This window comes from Eptatretus burgeri, chromosome 18 (genome assembly GCF_056783735.1).
Source record: "Eptatretus burgeri isolate ZD-2024b chromosome 18, Ebu_testis_v1, whole genome shotgun sequence".
Lineage (NCBI taxonomy): Eukaryota > Metazoa > Chordata > Myxini > Myxiniformes > Myxinidae > Eptatretus > Eptatretus burgeri.
This window is the reverse complement of record NC_140978.1, coordinates 21,842,764-21,863,555: the sequence shown is the minus strand read 5'-3', so window position 1 is coordinate 21,863,555 and position 20,792 is coordinate 21,842,764. Positions and strand designations below refer to the sequence as shown.

The following is a 20,792-nucleotide window of genomic DNA, read 5'->3' as shown; positions in this document are numbered from 1 at the left end:
GAAAGTAGATCAATCATGAAAATGAAACATGCGGCTCGATGTAAACGTAAGCATATGACTTATTGTCACATATAACTTATATAATATAATACTGAAATAATACAGCAAAGACATGGTTCTACTTGAATCAATAGTCTTATATGTTGCTCATTCATTCATCAACATCGTCATCTTCGATCTGTGACATATTTGTACACACGCCTCGGCAGTGTCCACAACCCGTGGAGCATTCCAGTCCATTTTTGCGACATGTGCACCGTCTGGTACTGCAACCAGATTTACAGTTACATCTCACCACCTCGAGCAATGATGTTGGAGCTGGTTCTTCGTTGGTCAGGATGGGCAACAATTTATCACCTTGTTTGTACCAGCCCCAATCTTCTGGTGACATATCAGCTGCTTTACCCATCCACTCCTGAACTTGAAGGTACACACGTTGACTATGGTATGCCGCAGCAGCTGATGTTGGTGGCATCACTTCTCTGTGATGATGACTTTATATCCGAACTTCTTCTGTATTTGGTCTTTCATGTAAGTGTGACCATATGGTGGAACGTTGGAGTCTGAAAGGAACTCTGCCATATTGTCGATAAGATATTTTATGGTGGTCTGTTCATCATCATTGTGTTCAAAGTTATGCATTACATCTTTAAATGCTTCAGCTTGCATGACCTGATGAGGTCTTCCCCGTTTCATACGTTTCACAGATGTATTAATCATGTTGTTGAAATTTTACAGGAATATCTTTGTTGGTTCTGAAATTATTGCTGCACGTCTTGTGATATACGGCATCCGCAGCATGTAAATCATGGACAGCTTTGATTCTCCCCTGGACTGTTTTCACCCATTCATCATTTCTTTTGTCACATACTTGTAGAACACTCTCCTGGAAATCGAATGTTCTGATGGGTACGAGTTTCAAATCGGGATTCCTGCCTTCTCGGGAATCACCCTGGTCACAAAAGAGGCAGTGACTGGCATAATCAAATAAACCCACCGATGATCGCAAAGATGGTTTGTCATTGGATGAAGGAAGATCACCAAGTCTCTTACGGTTGGATTGCTCTATGTAATGAAGGTTTGTATAAACTTGGTGACAGTTCTGGTGGACATGTTGTCCAGGTAGAGCATTAATGTTACTGTGTCTGGCTGTACTTGCTCTATTGATGCCATCACAACCCTTTGCAGTGAGTTGGGAGCTTGGTTGGTCTGATGATATGGATTTCTGGCATACAACACAACTCAGCTCTTCATACATCATGACTCACCCTGGAAATAGAGAGGGTTCACAATAATACAATGAATACGTGCCTTATCTAGTACATAGCACTGATGGATCACATACATATATATCAATTCATTTGCCATGTTAGCCCTGTTAACATTGCTGGAGCAACTGACATGAGGGGCCACATGCATAGGATCGTCGCATAAAAGTTTCAGATTCGTCATAACCCAATATCCATTTTTATACGTACACCATTAACAATATCATGCTTTAAAGTGATTTACCTATATTTATGATTTTGTATGATGTATTTATCTGAATAGAGTAACAGATATCCTGTGTAGGGATATGCATCATCATGTTATGACCAGTGTAATTTAATGACAAATGAATGTTTCATTATTCATCGATCATACTCTATTTTACAATTTTTCACTTATAATTTAGCCATTTTTATTGATAAAATTAATTATTTTTTTGCAGATTTCCAAAATTCCATGTATACATTGCCCCAGCTATACACTGGCCTTCTATTTGTGATACCACCAACAACAATAGTGAGTTATCACCATGATAATAGCTTAAATAATGGCTGAAACTTCGATTAAACCAGTTTCTGGCAACTATTTTGAATTTATGCAAATTAGACACTGTTCCCAACTGTGTATTCAATTACATTTTGGATATGTTATTTCAGACATATTTCTGAGTTGAATAGTCTTGGAATCATTACTATTGCAATTTGTGACGGGTTATTTCCTAATTTGAATGGACTATTGTTTATACTTTAAAAACTGCAAAGCAATAGAAGAGAAAAAAAGGAAAAGTGGGCTTCAATGTTTCGGGCAGCATGCTCCACCCATCAAAGCTTCCTCCTGTCTGTTACAATAAACTGTTATTATGTAAGTTAATGTGCTGTGTGGTCACCCACCATTACTATCCTCGCGCACGCAAACCGTTTGGCCAGGCTTTGAGTAAATCCCTGGAGACAAAATTTGTTGAACGTAAACTTTGAGGTTGGCGGGATTTGGATTCCGAAATGGAGAAACAATGCTAAATCGGTCGGTTGTGATGCCTTTCGATTTTGGCCATTCGTAAAGCACTTTGCTTCAGCGCAGCGTGTCCGTGTATCAGACCTGTGAATGTGACAATATTGCACGCCTATCAGCGAGTCTCGATGAGGATGTAAAACGAAGTGAAACGCATAAAAATGGATCTTTTATAACACATACATAGCTGTACAAAAGTCTGGGACTTTTTGCATTTTTCTCTTTGGAAGGAAAAGGAAAAAAACAAAACTGTATTCAATGCAAATGCACCTTCATGAAAAAGAAAATCTTATTCAAACTACAACAGTACTTGGTGGAGTGCATCCCTCCACTAGGATGAACAGTTTATATTTTGTAACCCTCTGATAGGCTGGATCTGCATCCGGATCTTAACCAATATCTAATTGGCTTGTTATTATCACTTACCCAACTCATCCACCAAGTTTTGTCATCACCCATCCAAAACGTTTTGAAATATGGTATATGTATATCGTATTTGGTCCTATCTCTCAATTGTGAAGAATCACTTAAGAAATTCCAATATCTGGATCGAGATCCTCACCAAAAATCTAATTTGTTCGTTCTTGTCACACACCCATCCTGTCCATCAAGTTTTATAATAATCCGTCCACAACTTTTTCAGATATCCTGCGATACAGGATATCGTTTTGGGGCTCAATGATGAAGGATTACTAAAAATTCAACTCTCCGGATCCCGATCAGCATCTTCACCAAAATCTCATCAATTCGTCCTTGCAACACACCAAACTTGTCCACCAAATTCCACCTGAATCCATCCACAACTTTTTGAGATATCCTGCTCACAGACAGACAGACATGAAAAATCACTCGTATCGTGACACTTGGCAAAATAGAACGGCACTTGGTGGAGCGCATATCTCTGCCAGGCTGAACAGTTTACAGTTTATATCACACCTATAGGTCAGATCTGAATCCGGACCTGAACCTAAATCCAAGTGTTTTTGACACAGTCTGGCACCCTGCCCTGCTCACCAAACTCTCTTGCTATGGTATCCAAGGCCATCTCCACTCATGGCTCGCAGACTTCACTCCTGTCACAGTCAACGTGTGGCCCTAAATGGAGTTCTTTCATCCCCTCTTCCTGTCCAGGCTGGAGTTCCTCAAGGTAGCCTTCTGGGCCCTGTTCTTTTTCTGGTTTTCATCAATGATCTCTGACTCTCTGGAAAATCCTCCATATCTCTTTGCTGATGACTCCACCCTCTGCCGTACCATCTGTCATCCCTCAGACTGGCAAGCAGCAGCTTCTTCACTCACTGCAGATCTGGATAAAATCACGAACTGGTCCAAGATGTGGAACATGTCTTTCAATCCGGACAAATCTCACACACTCACTATGTCTCTCCGAAAGGACTGTTTAGAACCCCTCCCCCCCCATCCACTTTCTCAACAATCCTCTGGAAGAAGTCCTTTCAAGCTTCTGGGTCTATCTGCTGTGACCTTTCCTGGGAAAGCCACATTTCAAACCTCGCCTCCAAAGCCAGTCGCCGACTGGGAATCCTCCGTTGCGCAAAGTCCTTCCTCGGCCCACCTGAGCTCCTGACAACTTACAAAGCTTTTGTCCACAGCCTGATGGAGTACTGCTCTCCCCTCTGGGCTGGTGCTCCTGCCTCCCACCTTTCTCGACTTCACACTGTGGAAACCAAGGCAATTCGGATCATTGGTATCTCCTGCAATGAGGCTGAGTCTTTAGGCCTCTCACCTCAAGTCCAGAACTCCTCCACTCACGATTACCTCCTCCCAAACCCTCACCACACTTCCCCTCTCTCCTCCTCACTCCCACCCTCCCCCTTCCCAGAGTGTATTGTGACATTTGGTGGAGTCGCTCCCCACCCCCTTTCCTCACTTTACCCTCCTCTGTCTCCACCCCCCCCTTCCATATCCCCGTCAGCGATGCAATAGGTTGCATTTGCTAATGCTTAGGCCAAACAAAAAAGGAGTTTGTTTCCGGTTTCCTACCGACCCATTGCTTTTATATGCGACCGTACGATTTTTGTTGACAATTTGGACTTGGGCGCCGCCATTTTGAATCCGCGTGTTGCGTCAGTGAGTTTCAAAATGGCGGCGCCCGAGTCAAACACGCACGAGGACTGCTTTGTGGATCGGTCTTTTCACGGTTAGTTTCACCAAGTGTGGTGGCGATGATGGTGACGGTGGTGGTGGCAATGGTGTGGTGGTTATAGTGGTGGTGTTGCATGCATGCATACATACATACATATATATACCGGGCGTAGTGGCGTGCGCCTGTAATCCAGCTACTTGGAGGCTTGGGTTGGAGGATTGCTTGAGGACAGGGCCTCTGCACTGGGCCGCGCTATGAGAGGGTGTAGGGCAGCCCGGAAGAATCATGGCGAAACCCAATCCTTATCCGTGTCGTAAGAGGTGACCAGGGTTGCGTCAGGAAGGGCATCCGGCATAAAACCTATGCCAAATCAGTATGCGGATCATAATGGATGATCTGCTGTGGCGACCCCTAATGGGAGCAGCCAAAAGATGAACAACAACATATATATATATATATATTATTCATGGGGAAAAAAATTCCCTACCAACCTACCGGTTTTTTTTGGCCATGCAATAGGAAACAATTTTTTTTTTTGCCCTTAATATGGGAATATGTTTCCCCATTTGACCTTGAACCTGTGTCATCTTTTTTGAAAATGTTTATTTCTGATCTTGAAATTTTTCAGTGGGTCAACTTAAGATTTTTTTTCGTTAATCTTGTTCACACAATATCCAGAGAAAACGATAAGGTTGGTTCACCAAACTGCGTGTGTGAAGGCTCCTTTTGAGACCTTGGATAACTTTGAATAATATAGGTGACTATGACATACTTTAATGTATGGGGGAGGGGGGTGGCAAAGGAAGGTGCAAGCAATTTGGGGATGTGGAGGAGCTAGTGGTTTGAGAGTTATATGTGTGGGTGGGGATGGGTGAGCAACTTGGGGTTGTGGGGTAGATTTCAGTGACTTGGAGGGAGTTGGTGCAGGGAGTTGTGAGCAACACTGGGGGAGGGGAGGAGGTGCGAGTGACACAGGGGTGTGTGGGTGTAGTACAGGGGGCTACGCAAGGAAATGCGAGATTTGGAGGAAAGCGGGGGCATGTGCGACGTGAGGGGGAAGATGCGAGTGACGTTGCGGGGCGGGGGCGGAAGGTGCGAGCGATTTGGGGGTGTGGAAGAGCTGTGACAGGGAAGGTGCAAGCGGTTAGAAGAGGGGTTGAGAGTGACTTGTGTGGGTGGGGATGGGCAAGCAATTTGGGATTGTGGGGGAGATTCCAGTGACTCGGGGAGGGGGGGGTACATCGAAGTGTTTGGGGGAGGGGTGTAGGTTTGCTTTCCAGGCCAACTCTGATGTGATTTGATCAAGAAATTGCACTTCTAAGTGAAGCACAAGGGACTGAACATTTCTAAGCAGTTCTTCAAGGAAGTTGAGGGGGCAGTCAACATAGTGTGGTCAATTTGTGGTCCTTTTGTCCAATTAATTTTGACAATTCAGCGGTAACTGCAAGGCACACATTTGAATGAAAATAATACAGGGCAAATAAATACATACAATATACAGGGCAAATAAATGCTGAAACCACTTTTTTTCCATCAACGGGACTCAGGGCGAGGGAGCAGGGAGGGGCAGGAGTTTTGAAGAATTCCAAATATGACTTTCAAAAGTCTCAAAAAAATCTCTGGGAATAAATGCATTTTATTGACACAAATGAATGCACAAGGGGCAACGTTCAGAGAAATGGTAGATCTTGGTTTGGATCACAAGTGGTCAATCAGAAGCGGGCCCAATACATGGCACTCCGGATCCTGTTGTAATCGGGAAGCTGCTCAATAGGTCCTGCAGATATGCAAAGTGGAAAGAGAAAAAGCAAAAAAAAAAAAAGAATCAAAAATGGAATCAAAACCAAGACCAACACTGGATTTAAGGATCTTGTTTGTACACAATGGACAAGAAAATTGTGACAATGGACAAATTCATTGTATGGGGATATTAAATCCTGGGTTTGATTCCCAAAAAGACTATAAACTGTCAGATTGGTGGCACAATGAGTTTCAAATCATTCTTCCTTCGTATGCAGCACAAGGCTATGAGTAGCATCATTGTCTGAGGTCACAGCTATGCCACTGATGCAAGGACCCCGAAGGTTTTTATCAGGAATTCGGAACTTTTCTGCACCAATTGCGTAACCCTGCTTTTCTCTTCACGTGTGTGGGGTAACAAGCAATACTTCCTTCAATGACATCCAGACTTCTTAAATGTTATCCAAGTTTTCTGATTTTGGCCTGCTTGCTTGTTGCACTCATCCTTTTGCTGTTGCATTCATTTCACAAAATCAGCTTCGGAGAATTAGTTGCTCATTAAATATTGCCCCCACATTTTGTGCGAGCAGGAATAAATTTCTTGAGAACGCCAACCAAATTATCAGGTTCTGAAAAAGTCTTAATGGCATCGATTCTCAATCAGAACAAAAGCAGACCCGAATTTGTACGTACCGACTGCAGCCACAGCGGGACACTGGTCATAAATGTACTGCAAACAGACCCTTCGCAATGTTTTCGCATCCACGGCCTGTGCACATGGGCCAGAAAGAACATATCAGTTGCGTGGCACAGCATCTCATCCTAATTACAATATGCAGTAGTAATTATTAACCTCCAGGTGCACATGCTAAAAATCAAACCTGTTACGATTATACTTTTGGTTTTTTCACTGGAGCCATCCATTTCCAAATACAAAAAATTATGGTGAATGTTGATACCTCATCCATTCACCCCCCCCCCCACCACCACATTTTCCTCCTCCCTCCCCTCCCATCATTTCCTTCTCCTATCATCACCTGCTCTTTATTTTTTTAATCATCAACCCCTGACTCCTGCCATGACCTGGTCCCACGTGAAAGTAACCTATATCGATGGCAACCACATTCAAGACTGGTGCTTGGCTTCCCCAAGGAGTAATCCAATGGAATTCCATTCACCTCCATCAATGGAGTAATTCCCCAAGGAGTAATTTAGGGCTTTCATGAAAGCAACATTTTCTCACTCATAATTTCGTAATTAATACATTACTGGTGCAAAAATGTTAGAGTTTCTAACAATCAGCCAGCTCAGATTTAATAATGGTCATATGATGTAGTTATCAGCCATTCTACTGTGAAGCTTATGCTCTACTCACAAGTTATCAACCAAAACTTCTCTTTAATTACATACGATAACAAAACTACTGCTATTGATCATAATTTAATTATTAGTTAAATAATAGCACCGTCACACAAGTTAAACACAAATTTGGAACACAAGTGGGGGGTGGAGGGTGGGGGGTGGGGGGAACCCCCCCCCACAAGTAAGAGCAAAATGTAATTAAAGGACAAGCTGAGTGAAAGTGAGCTACTGACGTCGATGCGTGCCTCGAGCTCGGGCAAGGGGATCCTACGGCCATAGCACAGCATTTGACGGCCAATGTCCTCACATATGGGTGTGGAGCCTGGGATGGACAATGTGGAAGAAGAAAAAGCACATGGTTGGACAAAACCGCAATTACCTTTTTCCTCCACCCAGAATCCTTCTAATTGTTTCAAGCCACAGGTACATTATCTCAAGCACTCAATTACATCATATTGCCTGAAATTATCAACCACATCATTCATCACCATGACAATCACTCAACGGCCTTGGCCAAAATCACAGCCCTTACCATCCAGCTGCAATAACATGTTGGTTTTCAGCAAATTTCTTGCACGTGCTACCTCTGCGTCTGTAACTGATAGGCAAATCCGCATCCTAGAGGTGGGGGGGGGGCACGGATTTAAAGAACAAGCCGAGTGATGTCAACTTTGTGGTGAACCTCCACACATCTGAAGATACTAAACGGTACTCAATTTATCTCACAAGACACTGCAAGAACAAACCATTCCGCCTGTATGACATGCACCATTTCTTCAATTTGCAATGGCTCACAGACACCGTACACGCCCCAAAGTCCTGTGTCTGTGTAGCACGTGTGGAATGCCTGATAGCTGTGGCAAATACCTCCCTCATCTGACATCTCCTGTGCCAACCGGCAGGAGGAATTCTAGAGATAAAAAGGACAACAATTAGTGTTGAAGCTAAGACCAACACGACAAGGAAGCCAACACAAACACAAGAGGAAAGGAAGAGCACAAAAGCACAATCACTTCACAATCCTCTCCACACCCCTGTCACACACACACACACACACACACACACACACACACACACACACACACACACACACACACACACACACACACACACACACACACACACACACACACACACACACACACCACAGGCATTCATCTCACCCCTCCCCCTCCACAGGAGCGATCCCAGTTCCCAAGCAATGTGTTGGCAACCATGAGTGGCACAGAGTCAGGGTGTGGCCAACCAACCCCCTCCACGGCGAATGCCACGTGTGCTAGTGGCATGCCGTCATCACGAACACGCACCTGTGGCACAGTTGATCAAAAAAACAATCTCCATTTGTCATTGCAATGACAGCATCTTATCAGCTGTGTATTAAAGTCGCTGGATTTCTCCATCCGTCCCTCTCTTTGTCATGTTTTCGCTGGGACATCATTATGTCTGGCGCTATGCTAGGCTTGGCCTCTATGGACACGCATCTCATCCCGAAGTCCAGCACTCGACCCTCTCGTCACTTCGCTGACGGCAGTTGAATCATAGCTAATATATAATGATATAGAAATTATGAGCAGTGATAGATGTCAACTAATGGCTGGAAGAATGGTGTAGGGAGGAAGGTTTTACATTTAAGAAGCAGTGGGAATCATTTCGGGGACAAAGGGAGTGTTTCCAGAATGATGGCCGTATATGGAATAGAAAGGGGGCAGCAAGGTTTGCAGTGGGAATTGAGGAAGGAATTGAGGCTTTTTTAGGTCAGTGGAGGGTGGGGAAGGTATTGAAGAAGGAACTGATGATGTAATTGTGATGCGTAAGGCCAGGCAAGAAAATAGAATTTCAGGAAGGGAAAAGTTAAATATATTCTATACCAATGCCAGAAGTTTAAATAATAAGATGGACGAGATTGAAGCCAAAGTAGATAGTGAGGAGTACGATATAGTTGTAGTGAGAGACATGGTTTAAGGAGAGTAACTGGAGGACAGGATTGGAAGGCTGCAAGGTGTGTCAGTGTGATAGGAAGGAGAGAATAGGAGGAGGAGTAGAAATCTGGGAAAAGGACAGCATTGTATCAAGAGAGTAGGGTGACATTAAGGAAGGAATAAATGATGAGGATTCTGCATGGATAGAGATTGGAGATTATAAAAACAGTAAGATACTGGAAGGATGCTTTTATAGGGCTCTGGGTGGTAAGGAAGAGGAAGGAGTAGATGATGAAGAATTCAAAACGGCATGTGGAAAGGGGAGTATTGATTATGGGGGATTTTAACTTGCCAGGGATATATTGGGTCCAGGAACAGAGAAAGGGCAGAGCAGATGAGGACTTCCTGGTTTTAATCCAGGATTGCTTTTTAACCCAGTTTGTAGATAAGCCCACTAGGGGGAGTGCAGTGTTACACCTCCTTTTAAGTAATGATCCCAATGAGGTGGAGGTGGAGGAGCATTTAGGAGCAAGTGAAGATAACATTGTGTGTGCAAAGATTCTGTTAAGGATTAGAGTTCAGGATAGTAGGGGAAGACTATTAGATTTCAGGAAGGCAAACTGAGGGTATGAGGAGAGAGTTGGTCGATGCAGATTGAGGATACAAGGAGAGTTGGGTGATGAAGCTAACAATATGACAATCAGCATCAGAAAAATGGGAAACCTTCAAGGACCAAATGTGTAGAGTAAGTACATTCCAATGAGGTGTAAAACTAGAAACAGAAAGAGACCAGGGTGGTTGAGTAGTGGGTTAAGGAATGCTGTTAAGGAGAAGCAGAAGGCATTTATTTGGTTTAAAACAACAGGACTGGAGTTAGATTTATATCACGATCGGAGTAAACAGAGGCAAGTTAAGCAACTAACTCGGCAAGCCAAAAGAGAGTACGAGAAGGACATGGCTAAGAATATTAAACATAATAGCAAGGCATTCTTTAAGTATATCAGGGGAAAAGAACAGGTTAGGAGCAGTGTGGGTCCATTGAGGAATAACACCAGGAGAGTGGTTAGTGATGAAAGTGAGATGGCAGGCTTATTAAACAGGTATTTTGCTTCAACTTTTAAACAAGAACAGTCAGGAGAATTGCTAATAGCTGAGTATCTACCAAGGAGGCAAGGAAGGGCTTTTACAGAAGATCCAGGTTGGAGTGGAGGAAGTAAAGGAACAGCTAGATAATCCAAGAGTAGATAAGGCTCCAGGGACAGATAATATGCAACCGAGAGTATTGAGAGAGGTGGCTGAGCAGGTAAGCAACATGTTAACGGATATTTCCAATAGCTCACTGGAGTAAGGACAGGTACTGGAGGATTGGAGAGTAGAAAATGTAATACCATGATGCAAGAAAGGATCCAGAGAAGAATTGGGAAACAATAGACCTGTTAGCTTGACTTCAGTTGTGGGAAAGGTGTTAGAGACATTAATTTAGGACCAAATAAGGAACCATTTCAATAAATACAAACTAATTAAAGGTAGTTCCTGTTTAACAAATCTTTTAGAGGTCTGTGAAGCAGTTTGATTGGGTGGATGAGGGAAAGGCAGTGGACATAGTATATATAGACTTTAAGAAGGCATTTGATAAGGTACCACATGAGACATTGTTAGCCAAAGTGAGGGCTTGTGGAGTGGCTGGTCAGGTAGCTTATTGGATTGCAAGCTGGCTTTGTGATAGGATGCAGAGTGGCTGTGAGTGGTAGGATGTAAGTAGTGGGGTACCACAGGGATCAGTACTTGGACCATTACTATTCAATATTTACATCAATGATATGGATAATGGGGTGAAGAGTAAGCTTTCCAAATTTGCAGATGACACAAATCTTGGAGGTGAGGTGGAGAGCAGAGGGGGTGGTGATCAGGTACAGGAAAGTATTTATACTTGTATAGATTGGGCAAAAGATTGGCAGGTGCAATTTAACCTGAGCAAGTGTAAGGTGTTGGGGATGGGAAAGAACAATGAAAATAGAGATTACAGGATGTAAGGGGTAATTTTGGAGCATATCACACAGGAGAAAGATCTGAGAGTGGTAATAGATATGGGAGGTAAGCAGGCAGCACAGTGCCAAGCACCTTTTGGTGGAGAAAATAGGGTTTTATGTTGTATTTGGAGGGGGATGATTTATAAATTAAAAGAGGTAGTGTTAACATTGTACAGAAGTTTAGTGAGGACTACATTTAGAATATTGAGTACAGTTTCGGTCACCACAACTCAGGAAGGACATAGATGCCAGAAAGGGTTCAGCGCAGGGCTACTAGATCGATTCTGGGCCGGGCCACCACCTGAGAGTACAAACTCAGCTATGAGGAGCCGCTGAAGGAGACAGGGCTTTATACACTCTAAAGTAGGCGGTTACAAAGAGATATGATCGAGATGTTTAAGATAATGAAAGGTATAGATAAAATAAGTGCAGATGAATGATTCAACAGAGAAGACAGTGATAGGACCAGGGGCCATAGCTTGAGAGTAAAGAAGAGGAGAGTTAAGACGGTAGCAAGGCAGGGGACTTTTACTCAGAGTAGTTCATGCATGGAATGGCCTCCCTGGAAAGGTAGTGGCAGCAGAAAAAAAGTAGATAAGTTTAAAGTAGAATTAGACAGGTACCTGGAAGTTATGGAGATGGAGGGGTATAGGGATGTTGGCAGGACTTTTAGTTAGCTCGAGTATCGATGGGTGATTGTGTGCATGTGTAAGGAGTGCTGTTGGTGGGGGTCTCATCAAGGGGTTTTGTGTGGTTGATGTGTTTTTAACCAAGCCCATGCCCCCTCCCCTGAGAAGAAGAAAAAAAAAATTACAAAAAAAAAAAAGACATAAACTTAAAATAAATAGATAATTTAAAAAATAACACCACAACACCTAAAAAATGAACAAATACATTTTGCATTTTCTTCTTTTAATGTTGCGTTGATAAGTTAGTGCGTTGTTGATGTCGCACAGGCATGATGGGCTGAATGGCCTCCACCTGTGTCTGATTTCCTTGCATAAAGGTCTTTCTAAACACCGAGTCACTGACTGATATTAAAGATCGCTTCCTTCCGTATGACGTAGAAAGCTGAAATTTTGCATGCTGATGGACATCGAAGCCAGTACACCAGGATAACAAAATAAATAACGAAAAAAAAGGGGCACAATCGTCGGACATCCATAAATGAAACAAACAAAAAAAAAATTCAGGCGAGTGACCAGAGAAAATGGGAAAGCACGGTCATTTTGTATGCCAACGGACATCGAAGCCGATGCACCAGGAAAATAAATAAATGATTTATTTAATTATTTTTTAAAAAAATAAAATAAAGCGTGGAACCATAGGAAAGCATCTGCAAACGAAAATATAAATAAATGAAAAAATCAAATGCAGGTAATTGGCCTGAGACAATTGGGAAGCACAGTTTGTATGCTGACAATGTGTAAACACACCCCGCTAGTAACCCATATATCTGACTGACATCTTTAGGTGACGAGCACAATGCCAGAGGCTAGGCATCGGAATGACGGAATAAGTAAGATGGTGGTGAAGGAAGACTGCGTAACGTCTACGCTTCTGGAAAAAAAAGAAATTGCAAATATTGACCCTCAATAAACTGCATTACTGTGCTGTAACATATACAAATTTATGTTCATCACCTCCCGTCAGTGAAGCGACAGGTTCAATGTTGGTTGTCTATAAAAAGTGGCAATGCAATGAAGAAGCATTTGAGATTTTCAGACATCAGGAACCCTTTCTTCCACCCCATATAATCCCACTACGAAACACGGAGCAATCAACACAGGAGAGCAACCGTTTGCTATTCTGGCTTGCCCTCATGTTCCATAGTTCACGTTCATGCAGGCACTCTCCTCCACTCACATAACTTCATTTTGGACTCCACATGATCCTGACTTCCACCAAAGGTGTACAGAGGTTATATTTTCACTCCTGTCTGTCTGCTGTTTGTCTGTTAACAGGATATCTCAAAAAGTTGTGGATGGATACGGACAAAATTTGGAGGTTTGGGTGTGTGACGACGAAATGTTTCAATTTTGGTGAAGATCTGAATCCGGATACGAGAATTTTTTAGCGATTCTTCACTATTGAATGATAGGGCTAAAACCGATATATAGCACAATATCTCAAAAAGTTATGGCAAATTCGGATGATACTTGGTGGACAGATTGGGTGTGTGACAAGGATAAATCATTTCGATCTTGGTGAAGATCCAAATCTGGAAACGAGAATTTTGTTTTTATCTTAAAGTGATTTTTCAACATTGAAAGATTGGGGCCAAAACATATTGTTACGAATCTGGAAGCCTTGTGCACACAGACAGACAGCTGTCCCCGTAGCTTAGTTATTTCAATAAGTGTGTGTTTCTCGTTAGGGTCCAGTCAATGGTCTAATGGGAATTAAATGTTCATGTGCTGCAGAGTTATTTTGATCGTCAGGGTTTTCTTTCATTTTTACACCCCTTATAACCACAACAACACACCTGCCTTCGCTTCCTCCCACCATCCTCCACCGGCGCCATTGCACACATGCGTGTCAGCACGTACATAGGCGGAGCCCACACAGGACCATATTACTCTCCTTGTTTGAAGGGCGGTCCGCCTTGACAGTAGTCACGCCCCTCCGGTCCAATCAACGGATTTGGCACCCGTTTTGGCGAATGACAGAGGCGACGAGCGCATTTGCATGCCAAAACCATCCAGTGAGGGAGAGCGGGTAGCTAGGAGGCGCACCCACCCCCCCCGGACAAGTGGGAATAAGGTTGCGGCACGATCGGACAGGCGGAGAGCGTGGTTGTCGGGACGAGCGCGAGAAGAACAAGGATAATTGCGTTTGGTCTGCTCGAGCGCTGAACGCATCTCTCGACACTGGTCACATCTCGCTGGCGCTTCTTCTGCTCGAGTCTCGTCACCGACGTGGAATTGCTCTGGTCTGCTGGAGTGCGGGTCGCATCTCATCGACGCTGGTCGCCTCTCGACGCTGGGCTGGTTCGCTCGTCTTGGCCAAACCGCACGAGGTGGGAAGGTCCATTTTTCTTTCTGGGTATCTGTGTGCGTGTGTGTGTCCGTGTGGGCCCCGTCTTCAAGGAGAAACTGGATAAGTGCTTTGCTTGTACATTACATTTCATTTCTTATAATCGGATAACTCTGCTCCTTGCGTGCTCCCCCCTTTCCCCCATTATAAATAAATCCCCTGTTAAATGTTTCAGCTAGTTTCTGTGTTTCTTTCATTGGCTTAGCACGGTGCATGTTGGGAAATTGGGAAGCGGAAAATTGTACATTTGGACCGACGGGACCTCGGTAACCATCCGCTCGGGTTACGCACGGGTCAAGCACGCATACGGCTCGTCTCGTACGAGTGCCGTCAAGGGTGTAAATCCTTGGTAGCTCGCCACGTGGGCCTCTAGGTATTTTGAAGTTTGGCAAATAACCCTGCACCACGTGGTTGATTTATTGACGATTCACGGTCCTGTAAGGGACCCGTACCTTTCAGTTTTCCGAAAGGTACGATCGAGATTCCAGGTGTTCGGTAGAGTCGACCCTACTGCTCCACCTTGCAATCGTGCTCGCAACCGACGCCCGGCTCCACAACAATATATCACGATATTTCAAAAAGTTGTGGACGAGTTATGACAAAATTTGGTAGATGACAAGAACAAGATGATTCAAATTTTGGTTGAGGTCTGGTTCCTGATCGGGCCGATCAGTGGGATACAAAATGTAAACTGTTTAGCCTGGGGGGGGGGGGGGTGGGGGTGAATGTGCCCTACCAAGTGACATTGTAGTTTCCCCACATAGCCATTTCATTACATCTCCAGTGTCAATCACAATGAAGAAAAAAACCGTCACCGTTTGTGGAACAATCAGTTTTCTCCAATCAAAAGGTAATCCTGACCCCTCTGGTTCTGGGATCCACTATACTTACTTTGAAAATACTGAATGCTTTGTTGTCAGCAAGGGGGATCATATTACAGAGCACACACTCATCTGGAAGTGAAGATCCTGCCCGAATTGAGCACTCCTGAGAGTACATCAAGTAGGTTACATCTTCAACAAAAATGTAGACTATTAGTCTCGCGGCGACATAAGAGTCACTGTAAAGGCTAATATCAGTGTGCGTAGGTAGACGAGATAAATAATGGATTTTATCAACAAAAAGGTGATGAAAGCATTGGTTACACACTGGTAAATGAGGGGGGCAGCATATTTTGAGTGTTAGCTTAGTGTAGGAGCCTGTATTGCTCAGTTAAAGGGAGTGGGGGTGTGATGGCAAATGATAAAAAACAAGTGGAAGTACGGAATTACTATGACACCTCGCTGCCAGTGAAGCGGCATGGTGGCAGAATGGGAGGGACATCGCCAGGATACTTAGTTGGAAGGGCTCCTAAGTGCTTTTCCGCCAGGGCCACGAGATCATCATGCTGTACACCTGGAACACATGAATCATGATGAAGGCAACACAAGAAAGGTGAAGAAATTGGATCACAGCAAAAAAAAAAAAAAAGGTTGCGATGAGGCCATAATTCACATTTGCATTTATGTCGATGCCTCAGAACCTCAATTACGCAACATGCTGAAACTCACCACCAGCAGCAGCAAGAACCATCCGGGGGCCCTTGTAGTGGTTTCCGATGTATTCCAGAAGATCTTTCCTGCTGATAGATCTAAAAATAAAAGCAGATTTGTTGGGGGAGGGGGTGTGGGGGCAGGGAGGGAGGCAGGAAAAACAAAGGGCAGATTGTAAAAATATATAGCGAGCCAAAGGACCAAGAAGATGATCAATTATACATTGGTTTCCAGAGTCTTTTTAGATAATGCTCATCATTAAACCATTCTGGTTATTTAACTGTGGGCATACTCTCTCAGCAATGGTTGGAGGTTCAAAATCTCTAACAAGCAGTCAGGACAGTCTTTTTGGGCACATTTCAGGCATCCTGCGCTGCTCGCCGTCTGCGGCATACAATTCTACTCCCCTTTATGACTTCCTCCGCTCAAGCAGTCAATGTGCTATCAACGGAAACGTCTTTGCTCCGAGTGGAAGTTGGAGTGCCCCAAGACAGTATCTTCAGCCAAATAATGTTGCTCATCAACAAGAACAACCTCTCCATTGCTCTCAAAAACACTTCCTTTTTACAGACGACTGCATTACAACACAACATGCCATCCCACCAAGAGGCAGAAAGCAGCTATGTCACCCTCTGCTGATGTAAAATTAATTTGATGCTGTCTGAGAAATGGAAATGTTTATCAAGCCTGACAAATCGCAGTCTCATTCTGTTGCTCAAGAAGGATTGTCAAACAAACTCACCAATGTATTTCCATGGTCAGCAACTGTAAGATGTCAAGTCTTTGAACTTTTCAGCCTCAGATTCACATCTCTCCCAAATTCTGTTGAATAAAAAGCCCTCAATATTGGCATCTCCTGCAAGGCCTGTTGCGCTCACTTTGCAGGCAGATCAGCGAGCTCTGTCAGCCCTTCAACCTTTGCCAGCAACTTGAAGATGCATGTATTCTTCCAGTAACCCCCTCCTGGTTAAAACAATATTTCAGGCTGACCTCAGACCTCAATTCTTCTTTTACATTTGTGGATATGCATTCTCGAGGATATTCTGACCAACATTCCCAATAGGGCTTTAAAAATCAGGCGGTACATAATCATCCTGTTATCCCCCAACCACACCCACAATCTTTACTACCCCATTAATCCTACCTAATCCAACCCTCTTGCTTGCAGGTTATTGAATGTCCTCTTTTATTTTGTTCGTTCAGTCCCTTGCTCATGGCCAACTGTTCGTTGCCTTTTTACCTTTCGCCACATCGCTCTTAAAGCATCAAGCCACCGCGTTGTTCTTCCCACAAACACAAAATTAACAGGTGTGAGGATAGCATATCTTAGTTGCAGCACGATGCATTAATACTGAAGCTCTTTCTGACATTTCCTTTCATTCAAAACAAATCTTTTCGATTTCAGGACGGCCAAGATTTTGTCAGTTCATTTGATCACATTTTTTTTTCCTTTCTTCATCTTTGCAAGTTGCAAGTTCCAAGAAGTACTTAACTGTCCAAATAAAAGTCAAAACCAGTGGGTCATTGCTTCAGTTTATAATTTGGATTTTTTTTTTTTTTGCAAGGAAAAAAAAATTAACTTGATGCAAATGCTTGGTGGAGATGAACCATTAAACATGAACACAAGCAGGAAGACCTTGCCATTGTCCTTCACACCACTATATGAGCAGTTATGAAGTTGTGAAGGAAATCATAGCTTGTGCAGGAAAATACTGCAATGATTTTAAAGCATTACACTTCAAGTCTTCTTCTTCATTCGTATGCAGCACAAGCCTGTGGGGTAGCATCATTAGTTGAGGGTGAGGCTGTGTCGCTGATGCTATGCCCTCTGCCAGTTAGGGCAGGAATTTGAAATTTTGTCAAGGTGCCGGAGATAGCTCGCCCACTCTTTGCAAAGGAGACCGTGGGATCTTTGACGTCCACAAACAAATGCTGGCAGATTGACGCCCGTTTAACGTTCATCTGAGGGACAGCAAACACGTTGATGAATAACCCTGCCTTGGAAACCGATATGAAAAGTTTATAATCGGGTCGGGATTCAAACCCAGGCGAGACATCTGAGAGGCGAGTGTGCGAACCTCAAGAGGGAGTCTAGGTCATCCTGTCAATCCACAGTTCAAAATAATCTCCACAAGCCTGGGATTTTGTGGGAGTAGCAAGATGGTGGTGGTTCAATGGCTTTAAAAAAATTTAAACCAATGAGCACTCCATTGTACCAAGCTCAGTCGACAATATGTCAGGTGAAAACTTTTTGTTATTCTAAGACGTTATATGACTTGAGAGCAATCCCTTCAGTGCTCTCACCAGTCTAATTGTGGCCCCACTCTTCTTGAGAGCAGTTATAAACCACTGCCCTGGAGAGGTATTGGCAGAGATGAGGGTGTTGAGTTTTGGAGCCAAAGATGCAACATTTTTCAAATCACATTGAACTCACACTTGTAAATAAGCATAGCCTTATCTCCAATTGTAACAACTGCGCTCAGCACATCGACATTAGCATACTTTATGTTCTCGGTGGGGCCCAGGATGGTGCGTCCAAGGGCGGTGCCCTGGTACGCTGTTGCATGCAGATAGTCAAAAACCACCTCCTGCATGTTGGTTTCAATCTCACGCATCTCCCGCAGGACAACACCACGCTCACGCTCCATTTCAGCCTCTCCCAATGTACTGTTCTGTATAATGTCTGCCAGGATCTCGACAGCTGTGTGTGCATGTGGAAAATGGGAAAGAGGGAGGGGGGGAGAGGAGGAATGACGAATGTTCATTCAAAATATGAAAACGGCAGTGTCGTCTTTTTTTTTTGTATACAATGTCGAGGCTCGTATAAGAGCCAATACACTGAACATATAGCAAGGGGAGCAGGAGACAAGAGGGGCGGGAGAGGGAAACACACAAAAAAAAACATAAAACAAGCACAAAACAGTTTTTCACTTAATATGCGTCATGCAGGATTCCTGCACTTTCATGAGCCTCCATAGCTGTAATAAAATTATCTTGACTTCAACAAAAGTTAGGACTGTTTTGCGTGAGACACACACTCCCTTTCATCAAACAAGAGTTCCAATTCCAAAACCTCTCTTGTTATGACAAATCAGGGAAATTAAATAATCGAAAGTGAGAACACTTGAATAAACTGTATGCTTAAAGGATCACCAAAATATAATTACGTTCATCCGATTAAATGTAAACCGTATTTTAAAAATCGCTGCTTTCTTTTGAATGAATTGGGTGCATTCCGTGCCTGGGTGTTTGCACACATCTGTAGTGATCATGATGTTGCTCTGAAGGTCTCATTAAAAAGGTCAATTTACAGCCAATATTTTTCATGCTTCACCTGCCAATCCTCTTCACCACCCTTTTGGATTTTGAATCCACCACCCCCCCTTCCCCCCCAAAAAACAAAAAAAAAACAAAGAAAAATATGTCGTGCAGAGCACAAAACTTGCAAAATCCACCCCCTCTCAAAAGGTTGCCATGGATACATCAAATTGTCCATTTCATCAACATTAAAATTGGCAATCGTAACCAATGCTCAGGTCAATCGGATGAAAATTGATTTTTCAAATTGAAATAGATTTTAAAAGCTTGACCTTTGACCTCAAAAATAGTTGCTTTCCCAATTCAGTGATGGACTATAATCAAGTTAATAGGATATAAATTGACGATTTTTCAGTTGAAAATAGATTTTACATGTTTGCCCTCGAGTTGTCCTTTGACACTTTAATCTCAAAAAAGAATTTGTTTCCCAATCCAGTGACGCAATGTGCAAATCATGTTCAACTTTCGATTCAATCGGATGAAAAATGACGATTTTAGAAATTTGACCTCAATATGACCTTTGACCTCAAAATCAGTAGGCTTCTCAGATGAGACTACCTCGACAACTCGGTAAAGTTTCATGACGATTGGTTTAGAATTGTGACCTGAAGGCGATAGACAGACGAACAACAAATCGACTGAACAATATGCTTAATAAAATCTTTGATTTTGCAAGTAATAAATAATGAAAATGAAAAACACCCTCCTCATGCCCACTGCTCTCCCCCCCCCCAAGTGAAACCAAGTAAAATGGTAAAAATCGGGTTCATATAATAGGCGATGAATAAAACCTGATACATTTAATGGTGGTGGAGAGGTGGGTGTGGTGGATAAAGCACAGGCGTGATGGGCTAAATGGCATTCTTCCTATTTGTTGTGCATGCCAGGTTTGGAGTCACTCTCCCCATTTTCTATCCCGGGTTCGTACGTGTATGGAAATATTATACCATTATCTATATCAATACAATCAACACCCCCAAAAATATGGTAAATCTGAAAATATAGCGTCAAATTTATTTTCCGAATCGAACAAACATATCGGGTCTGCCCATCCACAAAATGGCAAATTTTTCGCCTTACAATGACATCGCAGTTACTATAATGGCCTGCCCTACTCAAGGTTTGTTTGATTTTTTTTTTTTTTTGAGGAATGAACTTGACTTTTTCATTTAAAACGTCTCAATTAAAAAAATAAAAAATTTATTTGGTTATTACCTCCACCATCTTTGCCCATTTATGTTACTTGGTGAAATAATTTTGCCAAGCATGTTAGACTATAAGTGTGTGTGTGTGATTGTGTGTGTGTGTGTGTGTGTGTGTGACGATTTTTTGTACACAGTTTTCAAGCAATCGTTCTGAATTTTTTTTCGTCTATTTAGGTGACCGGCCAAAGACAACGCACATTTTTGGTCAGGGTCCGAATCCGGATCCAGACACGTGAATTAAAGAAAAAAATAAAAAAAAGATTCTTCACGAT

The 20,792-nt window shown here is 43.0% G+C and overlaps 1 protein-coding gene across 1 annotated transcript in view; it reads right to left on the bottom strand.

Moving 5' to 3' along the window:
- Window positions 1-5,996: 5,996 nt before the first annotated feature.
- The window catches only part of LOC147008715 (mitochondrial-processing peptidase subunit beta-like), a 42,683-nt gene continuing 27,887 nt past the window's right edge, over window positions 5,997-20,792 (bottom strand). The window contains exons 5-13 of the mRNA XM_085863921.1: window positions 18,500-18,698; window positions 16,016-16,095; window positions 15,745-15,860; window positions 8,644-8,787; window positions 8,227-8,390; window positions 8,013-8,098; window positions 7,714-7,802; window positions 6,812-6,887; window positions 5,997-6,155 (exon numbers count right to left, since the gene is read on the bottom strand). Coding sequence (XP_085720047.1) covers window positions 6,091-6,155; window positions 6,812-6,887; window positions 7,714-7,802; window positions 8,013-8,098; window positions 8,227-8,390; window positions 8,644-8,787; window positions 15,745-15,860; window positions 16,016-16,095; window positions 18,500-18,698 — 1,019 coding nt within the window. The 3' untranslated portion in view covers window positions 5,997-6,090. The remainder of the gene's footprint in view (window positions 6,156-6,811; window positions 6,888-7,713; window positions 7,803-8,012; window positions 8,099-8,226; window positions 8,391-8,643; window positions 8,788-15,744; window positions 15,861-16,015; window positions 16,096-18,499; window positions 18,699-20,792) is intronic.